Here is a 27,753-nt window from a genome sequence, read left to right as displayed (position 1 = left end):
ACCAGTGCTTGAGTAGTCAGGAAAATGATCCAGCCTACACAAGGCTCCATCGAAATCAAGCCTTAATGTCTCCTTTCAGCAAGCTCCACATGCCTTGTTTCTGCTGAAAGCTGGAAATTTGGATTAGCTCAGCTCTGCTGCTGATCACACAGCACAGTCAGGGACACATTTGTGACTTGCAAGAGATGATGCATGGCTCAACCACTGCAGCTGGGCACCAAAACATTTACCTTTTACACAGGGATGGCAGAACTGCTCTGCTTCCTAACTTCTCAAATATATAAGTCAGCAGCTTCTTTCCTGCCAAGGCAAAAAATTATTTAGATTTGCCTGAAAAAGTATCAAGATTGTATTTGATAAAGACGTATGCAATTCAAGTCACATGCTCATCATATGGGTTTACCTTCATTAATACGGATTTTAGAGAGATGTATTTCCTTGAAGGGCTGTGGAGAACTGGTTACGCTTACACATATCAGTTCACAAAAATAATAGTGATGGGAAACTGACTTCAGGCTGACATAAAATAAAAACAGCTAATATGATCTGTAGCTCTGCATGTATGTGTCAGGGATCACTGCAAAAATATGAGCCAACTGGTTAATGGAACGCACAGACACCCAAGCAAATGCAACCCAAACCGCTCCTGCCAGCTGATCTGAACATAGTCACAGTTTATTAGTCTGATTGGGTCTCCCTGCAATTCTCAACAATCAAGATTAACATTGTGTCTACTATATTTTAAAGCTGTTGCCATGGCAAAAAGCTTGGAGTGTCTCATCTTACATTTGGATGGAAAAAGTAGAGGCCATGTTTTGACATAACAGACACGAAGAGGAGAGAAATCTCTTAGTTTAATTGCCATGTTTTCTTCCTCCGTGTTTTCTTAGATTGACCCCGCAACGAACACATAATTATAATCAAAGCATTAAATAAACATTCCTCCTTCTCTGCCCTAACCAAAATTAGAAAATGACACCACCCAGGGAGAAATTGCTTTAAAGACTGCAGTACTGAGGGTCTTCTAAATCTATTTTAGCACATTTTGAACAGATTCTCCTTCTTCAACACAGAGAGAGAGATTATAATGCTGTGCTACACGCAGAAGGTCTGGGCTCCCTTAGATCAGAGCGTGCAGATTGGTACCCAAACACCTGTATGCACCGGCGAAATGTTAATGTATTCTGTCAAAACCAGATTACCTTCCACACTAAATTATTCAATGTCATTATCCGTATCGGCCATCTGCAAGCCTAATGCCCTTGTGTTCAGAAATTCTGAGCACCTGCTGTATTATTTTTGGTTTACATTCCTGCATAAATCCGTTAAACTCAATATGTTACAGCAAATTCACAAAATCAAATGCAATCTGCTGGCCTATAAACCACCAGTTACTGAAAATCGAAGGATTTAATATAGCAACGATTCAAGAAGTCAGTAAGCAGTCTTTGTGGGCTGAAGGTCGAACCACATGCTAAGTAACAAGTTTGATAATCCATGCTGTAAAGCAAGGTATGTATTTGCTATACATAGCGTGGCCTTGAAACCATTCGTGTATTTCATATCTAATAAAAATCTGAACAGTTGGTCTGATTGGATTTTAAGTGATGCAAATTTGGAAATCAAATAGGCAGACTCCCTTTAGACTTGGTCTATTTAAACTATAATTGTAAAGAACTGCAGATTACATTTACAGGGCTACTGAATTCTCAAGAGATTCAGTAAGAATTTTACAGAAGGAAAAGTATTTATCATTTTCAATTTGTTATTAACAAATAAAAATGCACACAGCGTATGACGCTGTAGCATTTTGTTATTACAATTTTGCTTACATGGCAGTAAAAGTGTAACCAATCTTCAGTGAATGGAATGCTTTTTAGTTTTCATAGCCATTTAATTACAGGGTTTGACAAAAAACAGTTATATTATTGTCATTCCGTTACTCTGGCAACACTAAGAAAAAAACAAACCACCACTTGCTTTTCCCAGGCTACAAATTAAGGTATGATTGGGAAACCAGATTCACATACTCAAGTAGAATCTAGAAGCTTCATCTTCACAAATAAATTTTAAAAGCAACAATGGACTTGAATAAAATTTTCTACCTAACAGCATCCAGTGAGACACTTCATTTGTCTTTGAGAGAGACAGGAGCCAAAAATGTGAGATACACACATGTAACCCAATACATCATGAAATGTGAAGTCATATAAATATGAGCTCAAATCAGGATAAAACTGAAAACACCTCTTCTTTTCCATTGTGATTAGTATCTCCATCATAAAATGACCCATGTCCTAGCTCTTGTAGACATGAGATTTATGACCATGGGAAATCACAACAGAGTTAAGATTTTCTTGCACTTTCACATCCAAAATTCATTTATTTTTCTCATGTTTTGACACTTTTTATTCCTCCTCTCTAGAGGAAGTTATCCTGTGCGCCATAAATTGCTGCAGGCTAAAATAATAAATTTTTCAAAGAAGAATCACAATCACAGTATGTTTGTCAGGTTCCTATACTCTTCTTTAGTCATCCCCCGTGACCACTATCAGAGCTAAGATACTAGGCCAGATAAAGCTTTATTCTGGGCTATTTTATGTTCTTATTCCCACAAATGTAGCCACCTCCTTTGAAGATAAGAGCGATTTTCAGTGCTAAGAACCTATACGCAATTATCTAACATCACTGCAACCAACTCCCATAAGATACAAGCAAATCATCATAAGAAGTTATTCAAAGTAACAGAGGCTAACAATTTGATACATCAAAATTTCATTCAAATGTGGGACTGCTGAAAGCACCATCACTGCTTTCAAACACAATATGTTTGAAACACGCTTTCAAAAGCGTATCACCTATGTTGTCCTTCTGAAACTGCCATGCTTTAAGTAGGTGCTTCTCTTTGGGCCTGTTCTCTACATAGATTTTTAAGTCATTTCCCAAATTGCCCTTTGTATGACCTGGTCAATGGTGAGAGAAAAGCATCTCCAGAAAATAATCAAGGGCACTTAAAATAGATCATGCTGTGAGGGTAGCAATCTTATTTGAAGGAATCCACAGTGAGCTGATATCCTCACTTGTCTGAAAAAGGTTTCTGAAGTTATATGAATCCAGGTCCAAATGAACGACCACTCCTTACACTAATCACCTAAAGCATCTTAAATTTATAAAGAGAGGGAAAAATTCTATAAGAAAATACTTATTAAAAATCGTGCACTTTCACCTATGCAGAATCACTCTTCTTTTGCATTTTATACATAACCACTCAGATATGAGGCAATAAGGATGGGTTTGATTATTTATCTATTGAAACAAAATCTAATATAGATGAAGATAGTTAAAATAACTTTCCTTTCCAAACACTCCCCAGGGAGGACAGTATCTAAAAGACTCTGATGCCAAGAAACCAGAAATGGATATAAAGCCCTAAGAACTACTGTCACTGTAGCCATTTAAATGTAAAGGCAAAATATTTTGATTCACACAGTTCTAGAAAAAGCTGTGCCTCTAGCTCCTGTCTGTAAAAAAAAAAAAACCCAACTAAACAAAACAAAAAGGAAAAGAAAAGCAATTTGCCTAAAAATCTAAATCACACTAATGCAGATAGACTACTGAGGGGTTAGCCATCTGGCTTAGTGGCTCATTAGTAAAGAAATGACCCCTACGCATAAAACACAGTTGGGTCATTCCAAGCTAATGAGCCTTCAAGTTTTATTGTTTGGTACATACAAATGGTTGGATGTAGATCTACTTTCTAAGTCTAGCCTTATACACTTGCAATCAGGCATACCTTTTATTTATTCATTCACTTATTTATTTATATTGGAGAAGAGGAAAAAAAATGCTTGAGGAGAGAAATAAAATTTATGTTCATCAAAAGTACAGGCAAGATTTCTTAAAAAAAGCTTCTGTATTTCTGCTTCAAAATGTATTTCACTAGTTAAAGCATGATATGATAGTGCAAAACATTAACTTCTTTATGCTTTTTTTTTTTTAAACATCTGATTTCAGAACTCTAATTTAAATTCACGCTAACAAAATGTTTGCAGTTGACCATTTGGATTATTCATGTGATGGCTATTCACACAGAATACATCAGCACAGATCAGCTTCCATTAGAACCAAGACCTAAATCTAACGATGTATATAATTAAGGTTTAAAACTTGAGAGTTAGCCTTACTGCTTTTCCTGGTGGCATCTATACATCAAAAGTCAGTCATTTTATATTCCTCACCAAATCCTTTCCACGTTTGTGTAACAATGAATCATCATACTATTCTCTTTTTCTTTTTACCCATTTACTTCTTTTCTTATTTATTTAAAAAAAAAAAAAAAGAAAAAACCCCGCAACTTACTCTTTTATGATATCACTGCTATTATGGAGTCTTACTCATGAGACAGACCCTGCTTTTAATTACGTGATTAACTGATCACATTAAAGTTTGCATTGCAAGACATTTAGTCATTATAGAATCATAGAATATCCTGACCTGTAAGGGACCCATAAGGATCATCAAGTCCAACTCCTGGCTCCACAGCGGGCCAGCCTAGTCACAGCACATGACTGAGTGCATCACCCAAACATAAACATATTGTTCAGCTATAAATGATTTAAAATATGTCTTAAGATAAAATAATGGAATAAGAATTCCATAACTTTTAAAAAATTTCAATCATCTGACTGTACCAGTATAAGTAATAAAGGGAAGTTACCAATAAAAAGGTCATGCACCTAATAAAAATAAAATTCCACTGAGCAAAACCATCATAACACCATGCACAAAGAAAAGAAATGCACAGGTAAGCATTGTGGTCATTGCACATCACAGCAGCTTCTGTTCTCTTCTTATGTATAAGAAACAAAAAAAAAAACCCTTTCAATAGCCTCAGTAAATTCTGGACCCACCAGCCTGGGAAAACTCACTTTGGAACTTTTTTGTTTATTTATTTCCCTTCAAAATGTTATAATAAAATACAATTACTGGGAATTTTCCACCCAGTTTCCTAGGTTTACAGTGCTCCAGATAATGTGATTATGTTACTATGTGTTTATAGCACTACGTTAGATAACACCGTTTGTCTTACCTATCAATCTCTTTCTACTCTACTATGACATCTCTTTTCAACAATAGATTGTACAGCGTTTAATACAATAGCTTTAACAGAACCAAAGGTTTCATTATGTTAATATGTCTCTGGTTAATTCTGCCATATCTACTTATTCAGCTTACCCTTAAATCCCAATTAAAATCCAATTTATCTGATCCCAGGATTCAAATACTATCTGGCAATGCATTTGACAGCCTTATAGTAACGGTGTTACTACACATCATGCCCTAAGGTATTTTAGATCATGTCAGAAAGAGCTCACTTATTGTCCACTTATAGCTACAGAATTGTATTCTGTAGATCGCTGATTTTACAGCAAAATGTATAAATTCCATTGTAATGTTTATGCATAATTACAATTATAATGCATCCATCTCAGTTGCAATGCTTCTAGCGCTGTTTTATTTATTTATATTTTAAATAATCATTGAACAAATGAAATAATCTGTTGAGATAGCAGTTAAGTGACAGCCATATAAAAAAACCCTACATAAGCATTGTGAAAATGTGTGGTCATTACATCACCCTAAGTGTATGATGTCAGATCAGCTTAAAACTTTATTACAGATAAATTAATTTCACAAAATGTTTCATTTAATTTTGTTGAAGCCAAATGCATGACAGAATATTTTAAAACTGCAATATCTGTTAAAAAAGGAGTTCTGATGAAGTCTCCAAACGCTACTAAATATTATGAAATCTGGATCAACACTTAAAATTCCATACCAAAATGAAAAATGCTCCTCTAGCTCAGTCAGCTTAAAACAAACAAAGTAAGCAAGAAAGAAAACAGAAACATCACTATTTCACTCCTACTATTTCACTTCACTACGGAAGTTTCAGGGAACTGATCACAGTAGAGATGTTTTTTCTGTCTGAAAAATAAATACAAACTACAGTGTCTCACAGTCTTTGGCTATCAAACAGTTCTGGGAAAAGTGTCCAGTTACCATGTGACAAGACACAATGTCCTTTGTCCTTCCAGTTAATATCCCAGGTCCCTCCAGATAATATCCCAGGTCAAATCTCAAATCCCACTAAATACTGGTTCATCTCATTTCACATTACCATACATTTGAGTGATAAAGAATGCAACTTGTAAGTTAGCTTGTATTACTATGGTCTGTGCTCTGCATCACACACGTGCATCTGAAATAATTTGAAAGAGGCAGGAGAGGCTCTTACCCCTTGCCTGAAAAATTCCTTGCTGAAAAGAAAACATCAATGCCTTTCCAAAATGCAGGTAGAACTGAACACCTGATTTCTGTTTCATAGTGCATGCACTTAATGTTAATTTTGTAATATATATATATTTTCCCCCAAATAACCTTTTGAATCTATTTTTATTCTAAAGATCCCAGAACTACTAAACAAGATAACCTCTTAAATTTGTATATCAGTATATCTTCCTTGATTACAGCAATACCACATCAGCACACAATATTTAGCAACGCACAAAACACTTGTAGTGTGCAAGTGTGCCCTCTTCTGGCACCTAACCCCATCATTTTGATGAGAATTCGCTAACTTAGAATTCTAACACCACTACCCTGCAGTGCCCTGTTCTCATTTTTAAGATCACTCCTTATGTAAACAAAATGCAAATACTGCAAGCCAATGCAGGATCCATGAACTGCAGATTTCCACATATTACTGTGATTTCCTAGTTTTGATTGCTAATCAAAGTGTAAATACTGTCATGGCATTACTAATCTGAAAAGAGTTTTGACCTCTGCCTGTAATGAAGTGTATCCTTGACTATCAAAACAATGATCTCATGTACTGAACAGGACAAATTTCATTTCCTCTGTCTTTCCCTTATTTCAACAGGACATCTCACCAGCTTTTTATGAATCACAGAATCCTAGAACAGTTAGAGTTGGAAGGGACCTTTGAAGGCCATCTAGTCCAACTGCCCTGCAATAAGCAGGGACATCTTTAACTAGAGCAGGTTGCTCAGACCCCCATCATACCTGACCTTGAATGGCTCCAGGGATGGGGCATCTACCATCTCTCTGGGAAATCTGTACCAGTGTCTCACCAGCCTCATCATAAAAAGTTTCTTAATTTCTTCCTTGTATCTAGTTTGAATTTCCCCTCATTTAGTTTAAAACCATTGTCCCTTGTCCTAGCGGAACAGGCCCTATTAAAACGTCTGTCCTCACCTTTCATCTGAGCCCCCTTTAAGTACTGAAAGGCCTCAATAAACTATCCTTGGAGCCTTCTCTTGTCTGGGCTGTTCTGATAGCAGATTGATCCCTCTGATCATAACAAGAATGAAGAAAGACTACTATAAAGTGCTCCAAGGTGATTTCATCAGGAAGAACATTCTACCACAGACCTGCTGCACTGCAGGAGACCCACTCAAATTGGCATTGTCATGGGACTTCATTTATACCCAATTCAAATCTGACCTGTGGACATACATGGTCAAAGAGCCCTTCCACTGGCCGAAGGCATCTGTGAATGACAACTGCCATGCGGACAGGATTCAAACTGTGGTGGGATGGTTTTCCCATGGGCTTTGTCAAAGTGGGTATATCTGCCAGAAACATATGTCATAATGTTGAAACAGTGGACAATAATACAGATTTTGACAAAGCTCTAGAGGAGTTCCTTAGATATATTTCCTAAATTAGAGCAACCATACACTTAACAATACATCACAATTTCACTCTTACGGAGTCCAAGCCAAGTCTGCTCACCTACAGAGTAATAGTATCTCAGAGAGTAAGTACACATAGCTAATATAGTCCTTTGGTTTCCACTGCTGCCTTCAGTTTTTCCACAACAATTTGGATATATTATGATTACACAAAAACTCCAATTAAACTTAAGTGAAATAAAAGAGTTATGTAGCCTAAGGAAGACACCTTTTTTTGCTATGGGTTTCTGAAAGCTCACAAAATTTCCATGCCTATAGTATTTTGATGCATTTCCAAAAGCTCTGTAAGCATTGGGAATATTTTCCTTTGCATCCAAAACAATACAATGCTCATCTGGACTGTACAAGTATTGAAAGTAGGATCCATACACCAAAAGGTTGGTATACATAGAGCTAATAATTGCATTGCTATTGATATAGTATAAAATGTATGAAAAACCTCTCTCATACTGATGCTGACTCACAGACATGGAAAAATAACAAGATAATGACTAATAAATGCTAACTTCAGCACAAAGAAAATTTATAGAAGTGATGAATCACACTATATACACACACACAAGATTGTTAAAGGACTTTTCTACAGGTGAACAAATAGCTTTAACAACAGCATTTACAAATAGGCTAAGTCTTGCAAACATTAAGGCAATGATTTCCAGCATATTAAAAGCACTGATGCAGAAGTCATTACTTCCATAAGAAAAGACTTAAAAACTCATTAATGTAAACCAAAATGAGCAAAAACATGAAAATCACTGGAAGAAAAATTCAGTGCTGTTTTTAATTTTTTTTTTTATCTGAATACTTCTTTTTATAAGTCTAAAATGAACACTTACTCTGATAAGTTATCAGAAGGATAGCCAGGCGTTCTGTATGGTTACATATGTATACGAGGTAGAACAAAGAGGAATAATAAATACATTTGTCAAAAAATGAAAGTTTTCTGGAGGCAAAGTACTGATGAACTTCAGGTCCACTAAATAAATCATTTATTCCAAACTATGGCATGCAGGAAATTAATTTCACTTTTTATAGGAACACAGTTCAGGTGTTTGATCAGAATCAAACCAAGAAAATCGTTAAAATGAAATCCCATGTAACCTCCCCAAGGCTGTTGTGCATTTCATTCTGCATCATGTCACTCTACTCCCAGTTTTCAGCCTTGGAAGCAAAAACTGATGAAGACCTTTAAAAAACACCACCGCCACAGTGTTGAAGACAACTGTTTATAATTTAATTGTAAATCCAGTCATTCTGTATTTTAAAATTTCCCCAAACTACCTCTTACCTTCCTAAACAAAGTTATATTTACTCCTGTATACAGCTATTGTTACTTTTTCACAATATATCAAATGTGATTTGGAGTTTTTTTTCTTTTCAATTCACATAAATCTTAGAAGAGAAGTGGAAATCTTTCTCATTTCTGTTAGTGGCCAATAAAATAATTAAAAACCCCCACAAAACACAAAACCCCCAATGTTGCTCTTGGAAAGATGTTTCAGAGAAAAAACAAAAGGGTGTGCTTGCCTTTGGAAAGGTAAACCATTCTGTCTCTTGAAATAGATCTGCACGTGTGTAATTTAGATTTGAAGTCATTAAATATAAATATGCATGTGCATATATAGTTCGTGTGTGTGTGTATATATATATCTGTGTGTGTATATATATATATGGTCACTTAGTTTAATCCTGTTCTCTAAAACTGGATGAGACATACTTCCATCATTCCTCTTCCCTAGCCCTGAAAAGTGAGAGACATTACATAATCTTCTTGGCAATATATATACATATTATCTGAATTAAAAGAGGTATTTTACAATGCCATACAAGGTAGAATCACTTAGATTGGAAAAGACCTCTAAGATAAGATATAGTACTTTTTAAAGCTCAACTCCTGTGGACAGAGCATAAGTCTGCTGAAAAACAATGCTGATTCCTGGCTTGCTTTCTGTTTGGCTTCTCTACTAATTTCCAGTATGAAAAGAAGTTGTGGGATATAAAATACAGAAAAATCTGAAAAACTTATCAGCAGCTGAGGACCAAATGATTCAGACAGTCCCAATCACAGTGTCCAAAGTAACACCAGCTGGAATACTAAACGACAGACAGGATAGATATGGAAATAATAAGAAGGAGCTCCTTCTTATCAGATCTACATCAGGTGGCTTGCTCTGCAAAAAAATTACTTCAAAACTACTCTGAGTAGTACTCTTTTCCAGAGTTGGAAAGCTTGTTAGTGTCATGACCCACCATCAACTGAAATGTCTGGACAGGAAAAAGCATCAGAGAAGGCTACACGCATTCACCTGCTGCAATATTAGCAGCTTCAAGGAAGTTCACTTTTAGGTTATGGAAATACTAAACACATGGCTTCAAACAATGAGTGTGTTTATTGTTAAACAGATCCTTAAAAGTGCAAATCACTTCATAATGAAATAATAAAGTGATAATAAGAAAGTGAATTCATTCAGGCACTGGAATGTAACATGATTTAGCCTCCCTCCCCCAATCAATCACTGGGCTTCATTAATTATACAAAGACATAAAAGCCAGTGGTTCAGAAACAGATCAAAACTCACTTGTGCAAGCATAAGCGGGGCAGCATTTCTGTAAAACTATCAAAACCCACTGGGCATCCCCTACAAGGCCCTGATGTCATCATTAAAAAAAGAAGAGGTAGAAGTTCCCTTAAAAGATAGTTTAAATTGGCTAGCACACTGACGTTCAGTCATGAGAAGTCAAGGCACTCAGGAAGGGTGCATAAATGCAAAGAAGCCTGAACTGAGATGCAATGCTGTGACACACCATAAAACATTTGCCCATTTGGAAATATTTCCTCCAGTACAAACTACTGTGTTTCTACTTGTTTCTTCCAAGTTGGGAAAGACAAAATTGCCCATATAGCCTTTAAAAAGTGTAAAATGAGAGTGAAGTAGCTCGTATCCAGCTTGAAATACAGGAGGAAGATTTTAAGAAGCCATCATCCTGTAACAATTATTGAGAAAGCTAGGAACTCAATAAGGGTATCAGTGGAAAAATTGTCCTCCTGAGCTGGTCATCCCTAAATCAGTTGATCCTGATGACCCAGCTGTCAATCTCTTGTCATTCATCTTTGATTACTCATGTCAGGACAGCTAGAGACATTGCTCTAACTCTAATTCACTGCTCGCTGTCACCCAGATTAACCTCACAACAGTCAGCATCAGAAATGAAACGCACACAAGAATTATTACTTCTTTCTTAAATATGAATTCAGATGGAGCTGCTATATATGGAAGCTGACAGTATCTTGAAAGTTTATAGATTTTCATTCACTATCATGTTTTCCGTTCTCCAGTCAAGCACAGTAGTTTCAGCTGTCTGTTAAGGACACTTCATTTTCAGGCACTGCAGCACTATAATTTTACTGTGAGCAATTCAAATTTTTCACTGACATATTTGTGTAAAAATACCTGCCTGTACACTTGTGTTTTCACATTCTTTCTTCTTATATTTTGCATTTTCAAGGTATGACATTTTGTTTTCTGAAGGAAATGTGAACTAGAGTCTATAGCATCTCAGTTACAGCGAACAGACATCAGGAATTGGTAGTAATTTTAGAGAACATTACTACAAAGAGCACACATTAACCCACATTATTCCTATGGTAATATCAGTAAGGTATCAAGAAATAGGTTAGCCTGCAGTTCTCTGGTCCCCAATTCTATCCGTTTAATCAGCAGTGGTAAGACAAGGGCTTCATAAATTTGACTGTTCATTCTACTTGGACACAGACATACTCTGTCCCAAAACCCAATTTAAAAAAAGGAACCCAAGCTCTTCTGAAATCCAAAACACCCATTTTTAAGCATATTCTTCTAAAGATATAATGTTCTTCCTTTCTCATCGTAGACATCAGCAACCCAGCACCCTGATGCTTGCTAGAAAGGGTGCTCGCATTGGGTTATAGGAGCCTGCAGTGTACTTCTAATACTGGGGTCTGAAGTTAAGAGCTGGAACTCTGGCATATCTAAGCTTTTTATTCCCTGACAGCCTGCAATATAAATAATGAAGGGTCCAGGAGAGTAAACCAGCAGGAAACTACACCACAATCAGAACTAACCATCCATTAAATATTTTTTTCATGTAGACAAATGGAAAACAATTGCATTAACAGCTTCTGTGGTACTGCACTTAGTTCTTCTCTGTAGAAGTCTAGAAACATAATTTTATTTTGAAATAAATGATGGGATTTATCATATATACATAAGAAACTGTAAAAAAACCCCTATTGATTTTCTGTGAGAGATTGGAAAAAAAAGTCATAGGATCTGGCAGGTGAAGAGTCCTCCTGCCACAGCTTCCCAGAAAGGAAAGATTTTCAAGTTCAGCTGAGTTCAGCATAGAACTAGTCACCATACTGAGAAAATATTTTGTCAGAGTTACTGATAAAACAAATTCGTATTGTTAGATGCATAAACAATAATGAGTTTACATCTCATGTACTGTGAGACTCCAGTCAATGCCACATACTATATAAATACATAATTATTCATAAAACTGGTAAAGATCCTAGGGACTATTTTTTCCATAGTGATAACCATTAAAAAAACTCCTAAAATAATAATTGCTTAAATAACTCTGGATTGGGAGCAAAACATCTGAATAATTTTAAAGTTCACTTGAAGAAAATAAAACTAAAAGATCTTACTTGACATGCAGGAAATAGAACAAACCAACATTTATCTGAAAAGAAAGGAAGAGGAACCAAAACACACCTCTAAATAAATTTGTCACTTTTCCTAAAGCTTTTAATAACAGAAAATTATATAACTGAAAAGGCAGCATTATTTCTACTTATCTGCATTGAAATCTACCTTATCCTTCTCTTTACAGTTTGGTTGGCAAAATTTTGAAAGTGCACATCTGCAATTTTCTTTCTTTTTTTTTTTTTTAAACTCCTATCCCTACACTTCATGCCTTGAAGTCTTGTTTCAGGACCTTGGCCTCTCCTCACTAAACGATACGATTATCTGTGGCATCTGTCCATCTAGTTTTCTGAATTGCCAACCAGCTTGAAGTTACCTCAGTAAAACTCTGGATAATGAACAGAGAGATTTTACCCTTCTCTTAACTGTAAGATTACTATTATCTGCTTGTTAGAGTTCGTGATGGATCCATAAAAACTGGGTAGAAGAATGGGGAAAAAAACATTGCTCTGTGTGTCCCATTTTACCTTTCTATGTAGCAGAGCATATTGAGCCACTGTAGTCCGGTAAAGCACCCAGCAACCAAACAGAACTCAGGTACAGGGAACATAACAGGAGATACAACAGATGTACTTGAAAAACACACAGCAGCACAGAAGACAAGATGTATTCCTCTTTAAAAGGGGAACTTTCTGAGAGGCAAACACAGGAGAGAGATTCTGCAGGTGGAGGAGGTTTTCTTATACATCTGATACTACTTAAAAGACTTAAGTTCCTACAGTGTTCAGTTGGAAGCTATTTCCCTTTCTTCCACACTAAACTTGGGAAAACCCTTTTTTCTCCTTGTATTGCCTTCAGCATTCATTGTCTGAAGTGCTAGAAAGCACGACACAGCATCTCACAGCCAACCTTGTATTGTCATGCAGCTGCCTATAAACCTTCCAGTTTACAACTCCTGCCTGCAATACCATCCACTGGTGAAAAAGCAAATGATCAGTGAAGCTCCAAGAACCACATCTCCATTCTGAGTGTGTTCTTTTGCACTTGATATTTTACTTGACATCGTCAAAATTTAATATGACAGAACACAAACCACAATTAATTTCCATGGTTTACTTTGCAATGTAAATATCCAAGAGATAAATGGGAATATAGAATCTACTAAAACAAAAACCAGAAATGCTCTTATATACAAAAAGAAAAACCTCTCTGAACCCAATTCATAGAAGTAGATAACTTGAAAGGGACAATATTAAGCTGGAGAAGGATTTAACTAACATTGACTGGACAGTACATTGCCAGTACCCTGAACTTTATTTCGGCTATCATTCAAACATGACCACAAAATACTGAATTTGCTCTATGTTTTCTGTATCTCATGTAGGGAATCAAAAACAGTATGTACATTTAATCAACTATCCCCAGCCAAACAATGATCCAAAATGCAAAAAAACCAAAGCACCACTGTCTGAATAAATTTCACAGGCTTTAAAGTGTCAGCAACATTGCAAGGCAATATGGGCAGAAGACATTAAAGATGTCCATCTTTGAAATGTCATCTCAAAGCTAATGTGCTCTGACAGTCTCATCCCATCTTGATCAGACTTAGAACCATGTTATGCTTGATGTATGCCGTTCAGTTTTATTCTTCTGTAACTCATCCAAGCTTCTAAAAATCTTCCCAAGTAAAATCTTTTTGTGATAATGAACATCTTTAGCATGAATGTGAACCCAAGAAAATACATCCCCAGGTTACAAGCAAATGGTTGAATGCTAAGGTAAATTCTGCCAGGGCAAATGAATGGGTGACATTCAATTTCTAGTTAGGTCCCTAAACAGGAGTCACCTACAAGCTAGGTAGCTAATATTCTATCCTAATTAATGGGGATTCAGTAAACATAATCTGATGAGTCTAGAGATATATAATTTATCTCAGATTATAACAGTCATCTGAATGGCTCTTCAGGTTCCCTTGGCAGTATTGACCTGATCTCCATTAATTCTAACAGGAGCTTAAGTGAGGTTGAAAAGATTTGACCAAGGTAGGAGTCTGATCATCTGTTCTTCCCTAGAGTAAACACAGAAGAGGAGCTGGCAGGTCAGACACAAGACCCATGGTAGATCCAAATGCTTCCAGGTGACAGATTGACAAGCCTCTGTTCAAATGAGCTCTGGAGTATTTAAAATGGTAGTTTAAAATGGTACTAGGCATCTATTATATAAAGAACTGAATTGAGACCCCTAGTTTACCTCCCTGTACTTATGTGTCTTAATCTGTAAACTGAACCTCATCCCTTGTATCTGCTGAGATCAGTTTGGAAGACAAAATTTATTGCAATATCAAATTCCACCATCCCGGATGTGCTTAGATATATTTCAATTTATGTAACTTAAGTATACACTCAGTTCTTAGAATGTTTCCTCAATAGCTGTGAAAAATAGCTTAAATTGATTACATTCCTATATAAAGCAGCAAAATTTAAAAGAAGATACTGTGCAGCTCAGACTAATTAGAATAGGAAAAAATAAAGCAGGAAGACAAATTAAAACCCCAACATACTGCAGTAACCATCCAAACAGATGCTCACACCATTATGTGTTTAAGTAAAAACAATGAAACTATAATAGCCACCTGCTCTGTGGTCATGAATGCCTACAGTCATTTAAAACTCTCCTTCCTCTGTACATTGCATAAATAAAGTTGAAATGCTTCTGGTCCAAGAGCAAATCGTATCATTACTAAAAACCTTTGCACTTAAAAAGTGGCACCACAAAATAAGTTGTCAAGATCCATCAATTCCCAAAGTTTTTTTGAAAGACTACACCTAACCTTTCTTTAAAGCTTATACCTACCAGTAACAGTTATACAAAGCAAGACTCTGTAGGAAGCAGCCCATTAAGTCCTCTTCCACCACAGTCTCATCACCAGCTCTCTAACGCTCTCTTTTTAACCTGTAAGCACAGACTTTGCTTTCATTCACAGTGCAAGAACCTTTCAACTATCACTTCCTAAAATCCAAAAAAGCAAAGAATATATGCTTTTAAACTCTGCATCATCAGAAACAGTTATTCCTTGTGGTGATTCTATTATATGGAATAACTCTTAAAAAAAAACACAGTTAATTTTGAACTGTACAATAAGATGACTGAAGTTTGCACTATTGATACTTTATTGTATCATTCTACCAGCTAACCATAACGGTACCAATGTAAATAGCAATGCTAAAGGTTGAACAGTCTCTTCCATGGTATTTTTTAAGATTTTAGCAAGATAGGATCAAAATGTGCTACTTTATACTCTGGTAGCAGTGACAGACAACAGCTAAGTAAGGGATGCTCAGTTTGATACCCATTTGAAAACATTTTCATTTTTAGAAAGCTTGTTGATGTTGCTTTAGGATTTTATCCTGCATCCTCAATGATAGTACTTCAGTGTCTTAACACACAATGTTAGGCGGAGAGAATTTTCTGGGATAAGTTATGCAGAACAAAGGTTACACACTACAGTTCAGCACCATGTTGAACAATTTAAAGCCTCCTGAAACCCTACAGAGATAGTTGTACGTAAGATACTGCAGCAGTGTTTCTTTGTGTGAACAGCACTCACACAGCTAAACTCACTATTTTCAAGGCAACTGAGTATTTAATAGCTCCAAGAGCAAGTGAAAATCTTCAGTGGTTAAAACCCACACAGCAAAGAGACAAACTCACATGAGTTACCCTAATAAACCAACACAATGACCACCATCACACCGTGGAAATCATGTTGAATATTAACTGCATTCACTTTCATTAAGAAAATTATTCTTAAGCTATTTCCCATGGACATTGCTTGCCATTAGCCTTCATTTTAAAAGTAGTTTACCTCAAAAGAAATACTTCTGGGCTATTTGCTAAATAAGAGGGAACTAGAATGCTAAATCCATGGGGAACACAGAGTTACTTTGCAGGTATAAAATAACATTCCCACGAGCTTCTGACTACAGCAAAGTTCTGTCAAACATTCACAAAGTATTAAAAAGTTAAATAAATTCAAGTAGCATTACCTCTACTCCTGCTATAAAGACAGAGTGTGGTTTTTGCTAAACATTAACAGTCATAACATCAGCCTCAGAAGGGTTTAATCACTGAATCTACTGAAAAATAAGAGCTTGTGACTTACGTTATTCATATACTCGCTGAGCAGATCCTGCAGGGCCTGCCGCACGGCATTGCACTCGGCTACGATGCGCTCCCGGCGGTCGTCTCGCGTGCACGATGAGTCTGCCATCAGTGCTGCTCCGCTGATGATACTCTCCAGCCTTTCTTCAAGAGAGGGCCTGAAGCGAGCCTCGCTGAAAGTCATGGGGTCTAAAATAATTTTGTTCTAAAAGACAAAAGAGGGGAGGGAAAGTTATAAGTATACACAGGTCTTTGGCATCTTTTAAGTGGTTTCACAAGGTTTTTTGTCTTTCATGGTAACAAATTACCTAGAACATTCCTGAAAAATCTATATTACATAAGTATCTAGTAGCTCTGAAAGCCCAATATTAAAAAAAAGAAGAAAGTTATATATACAAATAATTCAATTCCCAAAAGACTGCTCTCCAGAGCAACAGAACTGGTTCCAATAATTATTTGGGAAGCACATAGTAGAAAACAAATCACCAAACATCAACTACAACAGTAGTACGCATCCAATATGTGTATCCCTTTATCTCTATATACTACACATATATAATTTTATCTTGAAGCAAATTAATACCATTTATCCCTGTATCTTCTGAAAATTTCTTGAATACTACGGAAATTAATATGAAGAGTGCAAGCTTGTTAAGACTGCAGAGACAATAGAATATTCTGTTAAATAATTATTTCATTTTGATTATGTTTAGTAGCACACTGCACTGCTGAAATGCTACTAGATTATCTCAGTATTACATGATAAAAAACCCAACCCAAGGAAAACGCAATCAACACTGCAAGAAAACCATCACTAGGTAATCACACCAACAAAATTGTGAAATATCTCTGATCCCCTCTCTGGATCATCTTTTAAAAGCCTTTTTCTAAAGGCTTTTACAAGTGTTTGGTTTGGTTTTAAATCAGGAAAAAGTGCTGCATTACTTAAGTAAAAAAAAAAAAGAAAAAAAAAAGAGTGCTACAGGAAGACACTCTAACACCATCTTTAGTCTGACAAATAACCTGCTGGTTAGCAAAATACCTTCAATTAGAAAAAAACATTTTAAAAGACCGTTTTCTGTTAAGGCCATTTTAATGTTTGAATTATGATCACACTGCTAAACTCTTGTGTACTTTATAGATCAAACTTACTACCAAATATCAAATAGGGCTAAACTGCATAGATTTTACCCCATTAGTGTAGAACCTCATGTAATATTATCAGTTTTGAGTCACTGCTAGATTATATTCTGACTTGCTTTTCGTCCTTTTGTAGTTCATGGTAACAAATACAAAAGAAATAATCTCCTGCTCCCACTTACAGGCACATCCTCAACACTGTAATTCAGTAACCTTTTGCTGCAACCATGCAAAGAAGTTTCATAATTGCATATTATCTAAAAATGCTCTGTAAACCCTGCACTTCTTATTTGAGCTTTAAAAGAAAATAAGTCGTGAAATAGGAAAAAAAGAGGCAGATCTGAAAAACTTAAAAGGTTTTTAATAATCACACCTATTTTAGAACACACTGGATCTCTGTTAATGAAACATTTTAATCTTCACATTTTGATAAGTTTATGATTAGTGCGTTTCCTTTAATATCCAAGAGCAATCAACAAGCAAAAGCCAAATGACACAATTAATTTGGGAAAAAAAACCACCACAGTGTATTAAAATGTAAATCAGGATTTAGGGACGTGACACATAACCAACATCTGCCTTTAATGTTGAAAATTGTATCTTTATTATGAATCAGAATATGCTCAAATGAACTTATTCTTGGTTAAATTCTGATTCCAAGTGAATACGTTTTCTTTAAGTCAGTGGGGCAAGGCTTTTACAAAAGGTCTGCTTATTTCTCAATAAAGCTTCCAATTAACTCTGCACATAAAAAACATAACTCTTAGAACTGTACAGAAAAAGAAGGTCAAGCCCTCAGAAATCTGTAACTTAACGGAAAGTGTAGCCATTAAAAAGTAATAAACATAAGGATGTCAGGGAAACGATGAAGATTTATTAAATAAAAAGGACCAATAGAAGAATTTTCACCAGATAGCATATTGTTTCAGCTCCAGGAACTGCTGACTTAGCAGAAATAAATGCAGCATTACCCAGAACGTGAAATAATGTCTCATATGTATCTTCTTGGGTCTGTGTTTCTCAGAAGTTAGCAGGGCAGTTTTACAAGCATCTAAATTAGAAAATACTTTTCTATCAGTTGAACTTATGCATATTTATGTAGCTGTGCTGCTCAGTCAAGTGATAATACTTAAAGAATAGAGTTCACCACCACACTTATCTTCATAAGCATTGGAATTTTCAGACACTAGCTATACTAATTCATCTTCACAACACCATATTTAATTCAGTAGTAACAAGGCTGAAATTGCACGAAATGAACTATGTTACCAATTTCAGCCATTAGTAAAAATGATTAAAACAAAAAGCATGTTTCCAATTATTTTTTAAACTAAAACTCTTTGCTAGAGACTAGAAGATTTCCAATAGCCAACATACATTCTTCTTGTAGCAAGCCTCTCTCACAATCCATAGATGGTATCAAAGCAATATCCATACAGCATTACTGCAGTTCTCATGTTTCAGTTACACCCATGTAACCATTATTTCCAGAAATGCCTCATTTTACCTCCTCCTCTTCCTTACAGTCATTAAGTGGAAGACACTCTACATATACAGCAAATATCAAACTTTAGATCTTACACCTCTCAGCAAGTCATGAGTGAGAGTTTTATTCTTAGAGGTTTTTGAGGACCTTGCAGACTTCTTGGAGACCCAAGGACCTACCAAGAATGTACTCCTGGAACATTTCAATCCTTTTCAAGTCTTGAGGATTAACAATCTGCAGATTAAATGTCTCCAATATCTCTGATTACTGAAATTTAACTCAATATTTTCACAAGCAGAATTATGTTTTGTTACTTTTTGATGGGTGGTTACAAACAAATGATATTTTAGATGTTTGTATTAAACTCTTAATATTGCTCAAATATCTCACAAGGGCAACAAGTTTTTGAGCTTTGGGAAAAGGAGAATGGGGATGAGAACCTGGTACATGACAGTTCTCGACATTTAGTTCCCAAAGAGACGTTATTTTTTGTTTCTGAAAGGTTTTACTCCCTTTCAAAGAAAGCTTGGTATTGAAATGCAGTTTCAGACTTTGTTATTGACCAAGTTCTCACACATATGCTAACATTATGTTAACAAGAAAAAAATGTCTTCTTGGAAGGAAATGAAAACAGTTGCCAGGAAATCTAGCTAAATAAGTTCCTTCAGAAGTCTCAAATTCCTGTCACTTCTTGATAGCCAGTTAATGAACGATGAATGCAAATGAACTGGAACATTTTACATTTCTAATTGGTTAACTAACATTACAGCCATAAATCAAATAGTCAAACCATAATTCAGGCTTTCTAATTAAATGTTTCAAGCCTCTTTACAGTTGTAGAAAGATTAGTTTAAATGTACATAAATTTTGGCTTCAGTTGCTGAAACTGAAAGTCCAAGAAATTTAATTTAAATATAATTTGAGACTTACTTGAAAAGTGTTAAACTTCTATCATCTTCAAGTATGTAATAGTTAGCTATTTTCTCTTGTACTCTCCATTCTTTTAATTATGTAAAGGACTGTTTATAGAGTAGTTGCAATGTTTTCAAAGAATAAAAACTTCCAGCAAATAGACCTCTTCATGCTAATTAGTACTATAAGTCATCTTTATCTTGCTCACACAGTAATAACATATCATGAACAGTAATAAAGTATAATGCAGCTTTTCTGAAATTTAAACTAACCAGACAAATTATTCATACTTCAACTAAAACTACCCTACATAAATGTTTTACTATTGTATTATCAGAGACCACACAATCATCAAAATGTGATTAAATTTATTTTAAAAGAAACTGTTCAACCATGATGAAGCCTAACATCACCTTGTTCTGTTCTAGTAAGAAAGAACCTTTTTATTTAAGAAAAAGGAAAAATTTAGTGATTAAAAAATATATACACACAGAAAAAAATCAAAAAGACCCAAACACTTCATGCTCTGCTATAGGGCCATGGAAGGAAAACTCAAATGATCCATCAGACTCATACTCTCAAAGAGAGGAAAGGCATAATGAATCTAGCATAAGAAGCTATGAGGAAAACCCAAAACCACAGATGTAAAGTTTGAAAAGTTTTCATGAAAGACAATGTCGTTGCACAACACTGATGAAGGAGCTGCAGTCATAGGTGAAGGAATTATCCTGGGTAGAACAAAAATACCTTTCAAGTAACAGTATTACACAGCTTTTTTTTTTTTTAATAGGGGTTGGAAGGGACCTTGAGAGATCATCAAGTTCAACCCCCCTGCCAAAGCAGTCCCAGTAGACTCAAGCAAGGTACTATGTGTCACAGCAATCAGTACAGTATAGCAGAAGAGACACTGAATTGGAATTTAGGGCCCTGTGGTTCCTATATTGACTCTTGTATTACTCTGGACAACTAATACCTTCTTTTCTCAGTTTATCTTTCTATACTGTGTTAACTCATTAATTTTGAATGTAAAACCTTCAGGGCAGAGATAATTTCCTAACGTGCACAGTTTTTAAGGCAAATGCCACTGCAAAGTGAGCAATAAGTTAGAGAGGTGACAAACACCACTAACAGCTCAAATTGATAAATACGGTAGATAATGTCACAACCACAAGGCAGTAGGAAAAACTGTGTGAAAAAGGAGTATGTAACGTACTGAGACACAGTTTTTGCAAACAATCTGGGAGACAAGGCTTTATAAATAAGAACATTTAATGAATGCCTTTGTCAGAAGTACATGCAGTACCATAAAAACAAAGGCAGTGTGCTTGTAGGTTTGGTTATGCACATCTATGTCACCCAAAGTGCTTACAAGGCTATTTAGTTCTTGATTAGTGACAAACCAGAGGTTTCTACCTGTCACTATGCTGTATTTGACAGACATGCCACACAGCCACAATTTGAAGAGGCGGGCACAGTGTGACACTGCGATGCCACGCTGCAGCTTTCCATGAGTCAGTCTGATGTGTTAAAAGAACAGAGAACTAATGCAGAGGCACACAGTGAAGATCTTCCCTTCTGGGACAGGGGGATGACTAAATGTCATAATAGTTTGATGAGTATCGTACTCTGGTAGAAGTGCACAGCCAAGAGCAGTAGGAGTACAACAGCACCCCACCCTCACAGCCCCTGGCAGGGCCCTTCTGACTGTTCTTCAAATGCAAATGGAGATGATGTTCCCCTGAAATATTGGTGGCATTCACTCATCACATCCTTGAGATATATAAGCATCTCTGAGGTGCTAAATATACTTAAAATAGTACCAAGGGAAGTTTAACCAGAAAGTTGGGGGGGGGGGGGGGGGGGGGTGTTGAGCTATTATATGTAACTTGATAACATTTTTGTACATTTAAAAACTCAGGTATTCACACTTATAATTAATGATGAAATAACCTGCAATAAATTGAATAGCAACAGAATAATTGTGCAGCTACAGAAAACAACATTTCTATACAGAAATGTCGATTAGGTTTGTTTTCGAAGTGTGTTTCTACAACCTCTAACAAATCTGTCTGGATGAGGGTACTCTGCAAATAAACTCCTTTGCAAATAAACCAGTTACTGTCCTGCTACAAACAGGTTAAACACATGGTGTGGTGGAATACTGGGGGGAGGGGGGGAGGGTATTTTTTACCATTAAACGAAGTGGCAGCAACGTGGTATGATTAAACTCACGAGCAATATTTTTGATTGCTAAATCTTTTTACGATGCTAATTTAGTACGCATTACGGCGGGGGGGAGGGAATTAAAATCCAGAAGCCCACTAGATGGCGGTCCTACACAGAAAATACACAGCAGCAGCAGCAGCATTCCCACCGCTAAGGGGGAACGAATCCCTTGTACTCTGGAGCTGACGTTTCCACAATAACACATATGCATTCCCATACACAGACAAGCATAGATAAAACACCCACCTTAATACATTTAAAAGCTAACTATTAAGATTGAAAGTAGAATGAACTTCTGAAACAAGCCATTAAAACAATCTCCTATCATAGAATCGTGGCATAGTTTGGGTGGGAAGGGCCCTCAAAGCCAGTTTGGTCCTGACCCCTGCCATGGGCAGGGACACCCTCCACTAGCCCAGGTTGCCCAAAGCCCCATCCAACCTGGCCCCGAATTATTCCTGGAATCCAGGGGCAACTATCACCTCTCTGAGTAACCTGTGCCAGGGTTTCACCCATCTCATCCTAAAAAACTTCTTCCTTACATGTAGCCTGTATCTACCCTCAATCTAAATTCAATTTGAGTTTCTTGCTGCTAATATTCCCATTCTGTATGGAAAATTCTGGGAAAAATAAACCCTAAAGTAATGCACAGAAGGAGCTGTAATAGGCAGGTAAGTGCAACAACCACACAGAAGAAAAAGCTTGTTTTGCCCATTAGCATCATCAGGACGCTGAAAATTTACTCTGATTACCTGTCTCTTAGAAGGTCAGTTCAGCATCCTCAAACACTGCTCTTCATTTTTTCCTGAACATGCAAGGGATGAGCAGCCTGTGATTTTCCCCCCACTCTGGGGAGACTCAGGGAGTACAGAAAGTGCCAAACCTTCTCACCACTGTGCTTTTGAAGCATCAAGATTTCACAGGTGAAATGATTAGATGTGTTGAAGTGAGTCCAAAGTAGGGCCATACAGGTGATCAGAGGGCTGGAGCAACTCTCCTATGAAGACAGGCTGAGGGGATTGGGCTTGTTCAGTCTGGAGAAGAGAAGGTTCTGAGGAGACCTAGTAATGGCCTATCATACTTAAAGGGGTCCTACAGGAAAGTGGGAGAGGGACTGTTCACCAGGGAGTGCAGTGATAGAACAGTGGTAGGGGTAATAGCTCCAAGTTGAAAGAGGGTAGATTTAGATTAGACATTAGGAAAAAATTCTTTACTATGAGGATAGTGAGACACAGGCTGCCCAGAGAGGTTGTAGAAGACCCATCCATAGCAGTGTTCAAGGCCAGATTGAATGAGGCTTTGGGCAACCTGATCTAGTGGAAGATGTTCTTAGCATCTTCTTGATGTAACTACAACAAATTTGGGCAAGTGTCACGAGAGGAGGTAAAAGGTATATCCTTAGTTGCAGTAAGAACTCAGAAATACTTAGTAAGGATAAAATATACAACAAGTTTTACTAATAAATTACTTTACTAATAAAGCCAAGGTATCTGGATTAAAGTTACCTAAAATTAGCAACAACATTTACCTTAATGGACAAAAGAATAAGAGGCATTAAGCATGTACTTTTGTAATCAATCAACTTCAAACAGTACTTTAAAGCAGATCTGATACAAAACAGATTCATGAACTCTCATCATTCCTACATAAATTACCTGTGGGAAGGAATAAATGATAACTCTTGCCAAAACTTTTTGTTAATAACTGTCAGATGCCTTTATACCACTATTGTGTAGACTGAGTCACTATTGTGTAAACAAAACAGCTGAAGTGCCATAAACAGATAGAATAATTATTTCTATTACAAATTATGATATTTTGATTGAGAAAGCATTCAGACATTTTAGACTGCAGGTTTTTTAAGCATTAAGCCACGAACACTGATTCAGAAATCTGAAAAATGAAACCTAAGAGATCTAAAATATTATGGGAAAATAAACTTATTTTTAATATAGAAGAATTATCTTGTCACATAATACAGGGTTTAGTATGCACTTCACACCAAACACAAATGGATCTCAAACATTATGACTGATAGAGTAAAATAAATACACTGTAAAATTATTTCCACCAGAAAATATGAACTTCCTTGCTGAAAGAATAGACTACTAGTATAAAAATTAACCTTTCTTCTCCATTGTGTTTTTTTACATATGACAGTCTCACTAGCCTGGTAATTTCTCTTATTTTCTTTCTTCTAAAGCATAAGGGTAAATTCACAATTATCCCGCCTCTGCAGCTATGAATTTCAGCTTTCCCTGGAGTTCATGGAATTTCACCTCTGTTGCCAAATTAGGTGGTGAATAAATCTCACTCAACAGCTAAGCAGTGAGGCAAAACAGGGAACATGCTTAGGAAGCTGAGAAATCAACAGTTTCAATCTTTGTATCCTCAGTAAGTCAGAGGAAAAAGTTTTCATTTAGTTTCTTAAAATTAGAAAGAGAAAATTCTCTGGTTTTCGTCACATAATTGTGACTAGAACACTGTATTACAGCCACACGTCTCACATGGGTGTTCGTGGTGCCTGTAACATCACATAAAGACTTTACCTGAGGAGAAAACAGATGAACAAATACCCCCACAAAGAGGCAGGGGACACTATCAGATGTCTCGCATCCTCTTCACAGACCCATTAATGTTACTTTCACTAGCAGGATGACTCTCTTTGCATCAAACAGCAGCCTATGGCAGACAGCAGCAGCATCATCAGTTTGGGTCTGAGAAGTCACATGTTTTTTGTGACTGTCAGACCTCTGCTGTCCATAACATGCAGAGTCCCACACAAAAGCCAGAGTACAATCAGAGCAAACAGCTATATTATTCTCAGGATCTTACTAGTAAGGGACCTGTGAGCTCAGAATACACTGAGAATAATGCAGAATTTAATAAATCTCAGCACACGATAATTCTACAGGAAGAACTATAGATCTAGAAATAGATATTACAAAAATAAAAGTTACAGTTTGTAAACGTTATAGTGCTGTTTCATTGCAAAGTGGGACACAGTAGTTATTCCTGTAGTACTTGTGAATGTCTTGTCTTTGCTTTGTCCCTTACTACACCTATCCACACACTTTCTGCTGTCATTTTTCACCTCTAATACCATTTCCCTTCTGCTATTATTTGTGTACTCATTCTCTGCCTTCTTCCAGTATATTACTAAATCCTGGATATTCCCTTGATCCTGTAATATTTGCCCTTTCTACCATCTCCAAAGTAGATCTAGTGATGTTAAGCAACTGACATGAAAGAAAAGCCCAGTCCAGTATGACATGAGATGGATCATCCATACTACACCTCCACTTTGGCCCTGCTTGCAGGACTGAGTAACTCCTGACTGTGTGGGACAGAGGCTTGTGTCGCAACTCTATGTATTAAAGTTAATAGTACACCATTCTCATCATAGTCACCTAAAGTGAAAATCATATTTTTAGATACTGTCTGCATGTGCTTTTTCCCCTTCTAAAGAAGAGTCCTCAACTGTAAGATAGGGAAAAATACTAAGACTGTCAATGAAATCGACAGTTAAACAATTGTCTGGAGGTGAAGTGACTGGTATCAACTGTGTTTGTAAGATGCTTTTTCCATCTCTTAGATAAACTTAATTCATAATGCAAGTTGAATGTTAATGTTTCCAGGATGCTCAGCTCAACCACCACCTTTACTTTATTATCCTGACTCACCAGATAAATATGATTTTATCATCCAATCAATCACCAATCATATCTCAGCCACTGCATATGAGCAAATATCTCCTCATAATTCAAATCTATTAGCAGCAAGCAACTATTCCTCATTAAGTATAACACATATCGATGACTGCACTTCGCCTCTGCCATCTCAGGAAATGGACCTGAATGAAAAGGGAAATCTGAGTTCTGTTCAAGAACCATTTATTAAAATCACTGTAGATGTCATGGCAAAACTTCATTTCCCTTACATTTCTGATACTTACATCAAATTCATTTAATGCAGCAGCAAGTTCTCCTATGCCAGTGTGCCCCTTGTTCTCATCAGTGGGCGAGGTGGCCTGGGCAGCATTGGAGATACCAGCAATTGCTTCTTGTACTTGTTTGAAGACATAGTCTCTGTTGGCTCTAGTGGCTGCAACGTCAGGGTGACGGAGAAACGCTTGGGATGCGGTGTACAGCATAGTGGCATTCTTCTTCAGAGCACCTCGAGCTGCAGCCATTTCATCCCTGCAGTGAGGATCTTTCAGTTCCTGTACAAAACCAGGCAATTTTTATAGCTGTAGATGCAAGCTTTCATGTTAGATTGTATCATCTATACAGCTCAAGTGTCTGCATACATGCTGTTCAGTGATTTCACAGAGATGGACACAATGACAGAAATCTGCTGTAAATCACAAAGAAATCCCCCTCCTGCCCAAGAAAGCCCATTCCTACTGCTCACTTCTTAACGATCTCAAAGGTCTTTTCCAACCTTGTGATTCTTACCAAAGAGTCTATATGCTACCCTCATTAAAAGACCCACAGAAATTCATATAAAACATTCATAATTGCTCTTGATGATTGCCTGGATTCATTCTACTGATTCCATAAAGCAACGTGAATGCAACAATGCCTTTGCAGCAAGTGCTGTATTTTCCTAAGTACTATACCTATGTCCCTTTTAAAATCATCATAAGGTAGGCCTTTTAAAAAAAAAAAGCATTGATGAATATGCTTTTTAGTTTTTAAAGACCTAATAAACATGCTCCTCTTTCTATTCCTCATACTTCGTGTTTGTTTTAATAACATATACTTTCGTTTCCCCTAACGACAAGCATCAGATACTGTGCAACATGTTACCAGAATAAAATTACTCTGTATTACTGCTATTTAATTCATTATTTTATTTAATGATAGGATATATCATAGTGGCCATGAAGGCCTTTCAAACATTATGTAAGGTATCACAGAATCATAGAACATTAGGAGTTGGAAGGGACCTTGAAAGATTATCTAGTCCAACTCCCCTGCCAGAACGGGATCACTTAAATTGCATTAAATCAGACTAAATCACACAGGAATGCACCCAGGAGGGTTTTGAATGTCTCCAGAGAAGGAGACTACACAAACTCTCTGGGCAGCCTGTTCTAGTGCTCCATCACCCTCCCAGTGGAAAAAGTTCCTCCTTATATTCACACGGAACTTCCTATGCTCCAGCTTGCACTCGTTGCCTCTTGTCCTGTTGCTCACCATCACTGAGAAGAGCCTGGCTCCATCCTCCTGACTCTTGCCCTTTACATATTTATAAAAATTAATAAGCTCATGCCTCAGTCTCCTCCAAGCTAAGTAGGCCCAGCTCCTCATAAGGAAGGGGTTCCACTCCTTTAATGAACTTGGTGGCCCTGCGCTGG

The 27,753-nt window shown here is 36.7% G+C and overlaps 1 protein-coding gene across 3 annotated transcripts in view; it reads right to left on the bottom strand.

Moving 5' to 3' along the window:
* CTNNA2 (catenin alpha 2) overlaps positions 1-27,753 on the bottom strand; it is a gene marked incomplete at both ends in the record, with an annotated part of 407,127 nt that overhangs the window by 312,148 nt on the left and 67,226 nt on the right. For all 3 annotated transcript variants that reach the window (XM_084262814.1, XM_084262815.1, XM_084262816.1), the window contains 2 exons: positions 16,629-16,832; positions 26,347-26,613. In XM_084262814.1, the coding sequence (XP_084118940.1) occupies positions 16,629-16,832; positions 26,347-26,613 (471 nt within the window). The remainder of the gene's footprint in view (positions 1-16,628; positions 16,833-26,346; positions 26,614-27,753) is intronic.

Source organism: Gallinula chloropus (genome assembly GCF_964237585.1).
Source record: "Gallinula chloropus genome assembly, chromosome: 4".
NCBI lineage: Eukaryota > Metazoa > Chordata > Aves > Gruiformes > Rallidae > Gallinula > Gallinula chloropus.
Note: the sequence above shows the minus strand (reverse complement) of the source record. Positions and strands in the feature narration are given on the sequence as shown.